This window comes from Fulmarus glacialis, unplaced genomic scaffold (assembly GCF_000690835.1).
Source record: "Fulmarus glacialis isolate BGI_N327 unplaced genomic scaffold, ASM69083v1 scaffold47984, whole genome shotgun sequence".
NCBI lineage: Eukaryota > Metazoa > Chordata > Aves > Procellariiformes > Procellariidae > Fulmarus > Fulmarus glacialis.
The window spans coordinates 1-8,341 of NW_009207065.1; the positions used below are offsets into that span (position 1 = coordinate 1).

Here is an 8,341-nt window from a genome sequence, read left to right on the forward strand (position 1 = left end):
TAATGATTCTATGATTCTACGATTCTACAAGACAGTTAAACCTCGAGAGTTTAAAAATAAGAGTTCTATGTTATTGTCCAGTTGCTTTAGCTGCAATAGCTCTCCATTGTAATTAGTTGTTAGGATATTTTTAAACATTTATAAGAACAGTTAATATTCCACGCAGTTTAAAAACCCTGATGTGACAATAGCAATGGACATAAAATAGTGACAATTTGTGTAACAGCTACAAACATTGGGGAATGGATGGAGAGGAGAACACTCACTCCCCAATATGCACACACACTTCTGAAAATTGTACCTGTGCCTTTTCAACCTAGAAGAGGTCGGTGAGGTACGGGAAACCACGAAGCTTTTTAGATAGCTATTTAAATTCACGTGACTTGCAAAACTTTCTCCTACTCTCCTCCATACCTCTTAAAGTAATTTTTTAATTTTATTTTAAAAAAGCTTCCCTGTTAATGAAAGTCACAGCAACTGTATGTAATCAGTACTTACTAGTATGTATCTTTGTAATTAACTGTTGTTAACAAAAAAGACAGGTAGATTCCAAGGTTACATTTTACAGACATCCCGTAGTAAAATCTCATTTCACAAAAATACTTTACAGCAGTAAAAGGACGAGTACACTTAAGCACCAGTTCATTAAAAATAACCACTGCAACATATTAACTAATTAAACCATGCCTTCATATTGTGAGAAAGAAATTGAACTGATGCAAATTTCTGTTAAGACAAAACATGCAGTACAAAAACATGGGGTACAGTACAAAAAAGTGTGTCTTAAGAGTCTGTCAAAAGAGTATTGCTTAAGGTTGCACAACAGGCAACTAATTTAAAAGCAGTGAACGTACAGAAAAGAATAACAAGGTTGAGCAATAAGAACATAAACAGCCAGTAATACTAAAAATAAAACCAGAAAATGGTAGTTAAACAGGGGAACTGCCATGCAAATAGACAAGCAAGCCCGAAGACTACTTATCAAAGATAAACTAGAAGGCATAAAACAAAAGGTATGTGACTAGAACTGGATGAACCCCACTTGGCACACAACTGCATCTTCCAAGCAGTAATTCAAGCACGTATGAATTTGCAGCATCAAGCAAACTACGGATAAAACAAAAATATTCCTTATGCTAATACTGCCCAGAAGACATACACAGGCAACTACTTTTATCATTAAACGTCATTCTTAAAGGGAAACTAGACTTTAAGAGATTCCTTCTTCATGAAGCCAAAGAGAAAATAAATTGACATGACTTTATATACCTGTAAAAATGACAATAAAGAGAAATAGCAAGGATTTGCAATAAGCTAAAGCAATATATATTTCTAACGTTCCTGCAAAAACCAAAGCATAGAAAGTTTGGAGTTCATTAACAGTTCCCTTGTTCAAACTAAAAGGCCCAATCCTCTGTCTGACACATCATAAATCTGAGACAGCACATCTGTTATAATGTTTAAGCTATGATGCGCCAGAAGATTACGACCCATTAGTGCAAATGGACAGAAGAAGAAAGTTACTCTAGTTTCTGTGAACAAATAACACCTTTGTTACCTTTTGAGCATAAGTGAAATTCCATCTTTAAAAAAAACAGTAAGAAAGAAAAATAAAAAAGGGATATGGATATTCTAATATAGCAAACTAACTCACATGCTTACAACCACCTCATAAAAGAGAATACAAATAAACAAAGCAGATACTTTCTCTTCCTTCCTTACAAATATACTGTCACATTTGAAAAAGCACTGAGACCAGACCCTTCCTCCTCACAGAAACAAAAAGGATGTATAGATTAGACGAAAAAGACTCTTGAAAGAAAATAATTCTCAAGCAACTTCATCTCACAGTGCTAACACCCAAATCTACTGTTTCTCCACTCACAGCATCTAATAAAATTGTTTTCCTCTTTTTTGTAGTCACAAACATGTACTTCTAAACTTAGAGAAAAATATGAAGTTTTACTGATAACGGAGTTGTGCAGAACTGAAATATTCCTCCTGCAGAAAATTTTCTATTTCCAGTAACCTTTTTTTTTTTCCTGAATCAGTAAGTCTGATATGCACAATATTTTGATAGAGAGGACTAAAGCACTCCCCAGCTTTTTATAAGACTGCTAAAAAACTAAAAACCAACAGGCCTGTACTTCTACTCCCCACACCACCCCCCCAGCAAGTTATCTATCAGGTTACTGTTCAGACATCAAGGAGATCATCAGTCAGTCAGGAAAATAAGCACGTATTCATTTAAAAAAACAAAACCAAAAAACCAACAAACAACCAACCCAACCCCCCTCCCCCAAACCCAAAAACATTCACCATGGAACATTTAATGTTCAAAGAGAATATCTTTTTGTCAGGAAAAAAAAAAAGAATAATTTAATTGTAATTGTGATTGCACAGGACAACTATTGCATATGCTGAACATTTTAAAATAATCAGCATTCTTTGGGATCTGGCTACAGCACTGGGGAAAATAAATAGCTAAAATTTGGGAAGTAACAGTCTTTTCTGTCCCTTTGTATTACCTACCTGACTTTCCATGCATTCATCCATAGTGGTACTACAGTACGGTTTTTACCTGCCTTTTGCATACTCTGCAGTTTCTTTTTCTTCTGTTTTCTGGATCAAGTATAAGCATTTTCTCTCTGCCTCTGTAGAGGATCCTAGCTGTGGACTTGCTCAAATCTTTCTGCTTTCTTCCAGGTCTCAGCAAAATTCTTAGTAGTCTTACATTACCATATGCGCTCTTTCTCACGGAACGTCATGCATGTTTCCCCACAAACTCTAATTATTAAATTTCTTTTAAAGCAGGACTATTTTAGACAAAGTTGTTCCAACACAAAATCATTTTAAAGCCACGTCCTCTTCCTCATTCCATTTACCAGAACATGCAAGCGGTATTAACAAACATGTCGAGGATGAGCTCCTTGAAGAAGTCTTATTTACATAGTTTCGTAAGAAAATATAGTATTTCTAAGGATAACTATGAAGAACCTACCTGTTTCTCACTTTCCTGGAGATGGCAGTTTTCATCTACTGCATCTTGAATGGATGTCTTAAGTCTCTCTGTATTAATCTGATACACTTTTAGGGTGGACTTGGCCTAAGTGAAATAAGAAAGTGTGCTGTTTAAACATTATAGGTGAAGATGTAAGTGGTGTCACGATGGTATTATTGGACTTATTCTTAGGTTTTCTAGCTGTGCTATATACGTATTCTCACATTTAAAAAATTTCAACAGTTTTTGCTGATTGTAGTTTTGCAACACTATGCATCACTGTGGAGTAAGAACGCAAAGCAAAGACAAGGTAACTGTACTTCCCAATAAATGCCAACCACTGTATGAAATTCAAAGTTGCTAAATCAAATCACACAGAAGTACTAAGCTTTACAAAGTCTTTTGGTTTACACAGCATATTATTTCTGCACCCTTAACAGAAAAAAGATTAAAACAGTAACTACACGGAGGACAGAGAAATTGCAGATTTGAAAACAGAAACTATAAAGATGGGACATACCTCATCAATTTGTGACTGGATAGATTTTGCTTCATTTTCTAAAGACTCCACACTCTTCTGAATTTCAGCCACCTGAAAATTATTAGTTGTCATATAGCTTCTTTCACAGATTTGACTGAAAAGGTCTAAGCAATTAATAAAGTTATTTTAATTTTCAAACTGAGAAGGTTCTACTGCCAAATCAGTAAAAACAGCTTTTCTTCTTTGGAGTATTTTCCTTTATGGGTGTCATTCTTCTAGTATGCTACAGGGAGTATGAGGGGAAACAAAATAGGAAATGCAGTTGGTTTTTTTTTTTTTTTCTTCAAAAAACCCAAAGAGAATAGTTTGTTTTCTCCATAGAGAATTTTTTGTGGGATTTTTTTTTTTTTTAAACGAATGGTAACAAAGATAGGATTCTATTTATTCTTACCAAGTTATCACTTTCTGATTGCTTAGATTTTTCTTCTTCCAGTTCTTTTTCTAGATTCTCTATTTCTTGCTTGAGTTCCAAGTTTGACTTGTTCAGTTTTTCATGCATTTCCTAAGTCAGGTTGTTTTGACAGTTAACATAAAATATTTGACATTAATTACATATGAAGACAACAAGTATGTTTTAAATATGATAGCAAAGTAGGTTTAACAAATTTCACCATATCAAGGATAAATCTCAAAGTATTCCAGAGACTCTTCCATGTTAACAAAACCTGTAACAATTAGCTCTATAGAATCTGAGGTGCAGAATTAAATAAATCTATTTACTTTTTTGTTATGTAAATTTTATAAAGCCCATTAGGTATTTGATTCACTTTTTTGGAACTCTTTTACAAATATAGTCTGTTTGGGGCACATAAACAATGTAGTGGTAATTTTTGTTTACAACTGTGCTCCAGTAGCCTATATTTAAATTAAATCAGATGTGAGAAAAAATACTTCATGCACTACTCTCTCTCTCTCCTAGAAACAGGAACAATTTACTTTTTAAAAAATCAAGTATTGTCTAATATGCCATTTGCTCTAGTATCAATGATTTTTAATGCAATTGTTACAAAAACTTCTCTTAATTTAAATGCCTCGCTTTTATGTCAGGACTAAAATAACTAAAATTAAAACAATTAAGTTTTTGGGGGGTTTGGGGGGGGTTTTGTTGGTTTTGGTGTGTTGTGGGTTTTTTTTAAATATGAAGAACATTTTCCTAAAATACTGCCTTAAATTGTAGAAATAACAATTTCCATTTATCTTTTTACCTCAAAAAAAGATGTGTCTGTTGATTCTTTCACAACGTTATCATCCTTCAGAGACAATTCTAAATCTTCAAACTGAAAAGGAAATACTTTATGTCAGAATGCATGTAAAGAATTGCTTAAATAATAGCATTAATTTATGATGCTCTAGTCTGAAACATAGCCACCACCTAAATATTCACAAATGCACCTTGCTGGAAATTAGGAAAGCCTTAGCCCTGGTAGATTATCCCAGTGGCATAAAACAGAGACATTTTAAAGTTGCTTCCAGTGAAATAGATCATATTAAGAGTTAAAGGCAGAACTTGCTAACACCTTAATTGCACTTAAAGGCGCTGACAGGAAAAAGCATTTGAAGGATCACTTTAAAAGGTTTTAAACATCTTACTTTTAGGTAAGTTTAATACTTCAAATACTTAATAAATGGAGCCCATTTCTGTGACACATCTGAAAGCAATAGATGAGGACCATTACCTCTTTTTTGCAAAGGCTGAGTTTTTCAAGAATTTTACACTTGTCTTCAACTAGTTCAGCAATTTTATTGGCAAGCTGGTTTTCCCTTCCTAAAAAAGAAAGACATTTAAGTGTTGCAACATCCAAACAATTAAAAGGAGGGAAAAAAAGAAAGAAAAAAAAAGAAAAAGAAAGTCATACTCCAAATAAACAGTAAGAAAAATAAGCTTACCTACATAAAGTCGACTTCTAACCTGAAATAAAAAGAATAAATACTGAAAATGTCTGATCAATTACTATTGCATAGTATCTGAAAAATAATTTTTTAAGCTGTGGTTCCATGATCAGTTTAACCATGGAACTTAAAAAAGGAATATAAATACAGGCTGCTGTTAAAAATGGGCAATTGCATTCTCTGCTCTTAACCCCTCCATGGCTATGTGTTTGCCTTGTCCTTCTCCCACTCTGATTAAACAGAGAGAAGAGGGGAAAGAAGGTTAGTTCTCCCTTTTATAACACACCTCTTTATAGTCATCACATAACCACAACTGCCAACACAAAGTGGTAGTGGACACACACAGCCAAAAGACTAGGAAAGGGGAGGGAGTGGGAAGCTCCATGTGCCAGCTCCGACCTAACTTCCTATGAGGAAAAAACCCCACACGTTATAATACATAACAGTTAGAGCTGCAGTAACGGTACTACTTGATGGGCATCCTGCCCAGACGCAGCTCTGTGGGAAGTGCCAAATCAGCAGCTGCCACAGGGGGTCTAGTGCCTTAGAATCAAAATCTAACAAACTGCGGGACAAAATCTGTCACAAATGGCCTGGACAAGAGATGCAGAACTTGGCTGAACCCACAAAAACTTTACAACACAGCATTCCTTTCAAGGCTTGGCTTGGATCATGTGCCTAACACACAATGGGTCCCTCAGATTCTCCCTGTTTCCTCTTGATTTAAAGCCATGGGATGGCCAAGGAGTCCAAATAATAGAAAAAGGGGAAAAAAGTCATAAGCATACCTTATCCTACCATCCCCCCAAAAACCCAAACCAAACCCCATTACTTTTGCGTAAGTAACCATTAATTCTTCAAAGAGCAGTCAGTGCAGTTCTAACTACAGGTGACTGAAAAAGCTATCAATAACTTCTGTAATACCTAATGCCTCAGTGACATGTGCAGGAGGAAAACAACACTAGAATTGCTGCTTGACTGATTTCAGCTGAAACGCCTCTTTCATACCACCTAGAGGGATGCTGCTAGAAAACAGAAGGAACAACCCAAATTACAGGTACGTTAACTGATACAAATACAGATCCCGTTCCAGACAATCTGGATCGCTGCTGCAGAATAAGGTGGCATTTTCCAGATCTAAGTTGATGTTAGAACCCTAAAAATGCAGTTGCTCATTCTGAAAAATGAAACCACTATGCAACCTATCTTCAAACATGAGCATCATTACACCTAGCACCAAAATCACATTCTGTCTATTTAAGAGTATGCAAAAACTGGGGAGAAATTTAGAATACTGAATTATGGACACTGACCCCATTTCATTAGTAGGAAGAGCATGATAGGCAGCTGTTATTACTCAGATCCTTACTTACTCAAAATAGAAGACAACCCTTACCTCAAAAATATAATCTGATTTGTGCGTTAAAAGGTTTCAGTACTGCATTTGTCAAAGTCATCAGCTTAGTGCTCACAAACAGCACTCAGTAAAATCAGTTCAGTGTTCCAATAAACAGAATCAAGGTCACTGTCCGAATAGTTTTAAAATGCCTCCCTTGATGGGAATCCATCTGGATTGCTTTTGCTTACAATTACCTTGAAAGACCTGACCTGAGCTCTGTAGTCACAGAAATATCAATACACACAGCAATACATACACCCTAGGGAAGACCTCTATGTCCCGTGAAAATAATTTAAGGGCTGACTTTGAAAGTCTGGTGTAGAAATTAAAAAGGGAAGGAAAAAGGAAGCCTTACTACAGTGAGCTTCATTGCATTTCCTCTAATGACAACAGTCACTCAGTACACATCCAAACACTTACTGTCTTGACAGAACAGACTACTTCTCAATTTCTTTTAGAGGGATTCTAAATCCAGTCACAACAGATTTAAAACTCTGAAGCATTATATATCTTGCACAGAATAACAATTTCAATTCAAACCATTCAATTCAAACCATTAATACACTCTACATATCCGCATGTAATTTGAACACTTACTGATTGATAACTTCTATACAGGAACAAGAGAATTGTAAAGGCTCCAACAATGCCAGCACAAATCACTATTTCCCACGGGAAACCATACAGATCAGGACCAGGTCTCATATCTTCAGGCAGTGAAGCCACAGCCTGAAAAATAAAGTAAAAAGTTTCAACTAAAAGAAAAGAGGTTAATATTTTCAACAGAAATAGACATTACATGTTGACTTAGTTTACTTCTAAGGCTTGTACATAGATTTTTTTCCAAAACTCTGAGAAAATGGTTAACAGAAGCCTTTGATTTTTAAATTATACATTTACCAAGTGAAGAAAAAAAATAAGAAAAGAGAAAAGTTCCAACAAGATACGATGATGACTAGATAAAGCTCTGAAAACTTTTCCTTCTGAACCTACCAATTACGGTAAATACTCCTTCGAGTTGTCTCCATGTTTCACTGTTAGAAGAATCAATACTAATAAGTATTTTATGATTTACTGGTAGAAAATTTGTTTGTTAGAAAAACCTGCTCAACCAACTTCATGCTAAAATAACATATCGAACACAGTCAATGATTTAACACTTTTTAAACACTTAGACACACTCACATTTTGTTTGTAAACGATATCGCTATTTTCTCAAAGACATAACCTGCTTAATGTAGCTCACATTTACTACGTGTGACCTGTGTTTAAGAACGTGTTACTGTGCAGTAAAGTCTTAATCTCCATTTCTCTAATAAAATGGCCAGACTACCCCCATCTCAAGCCAAGAGAAGGGCGTGTGTGCGTGTGAAATCAGGGAGCGTTCGTTTCACTGCTTTGGCTTTTTGAGACCTCTGTTATTCTCGACGAAACGGCCAGCTTCAACAGGACCCCACGCCCCGGGGTGCCCCAGGCCCCCTCCCGGCCGCGCAGCTCTCGGCAGGCTGCC

General features: G+C 35.7%; 1 protein-coding gene across 1 annotated transcript; it reads right to left on the bottom strand.

Moving 5' to 3' along the window:
• Window positions 1–3,001: 3,001 nt before the first annotated feature.
• Window positions 3,002–7,560, bottom strand: LOC104075442 (cTAGE family member 5-like; the record flags this gene model as incomplete). The annotated part of the gene is made up of 7 exons (XM_009575951.1): window positions 3,002–3,106; window positions 3,522–3,593; window positions 3,934–4,044; window positions 4,748–4,819; window positions 5,219–5,307; window positions 5,430–5,451; window positions 7,429–7,560. Coding segments are annotated over 7 exons (603 nt in total), but the record flags the coding sequence as incomplete, so codon positions are not given.
• Window positions 7,561–8,341: the final 781 nt, after the last annotated feature.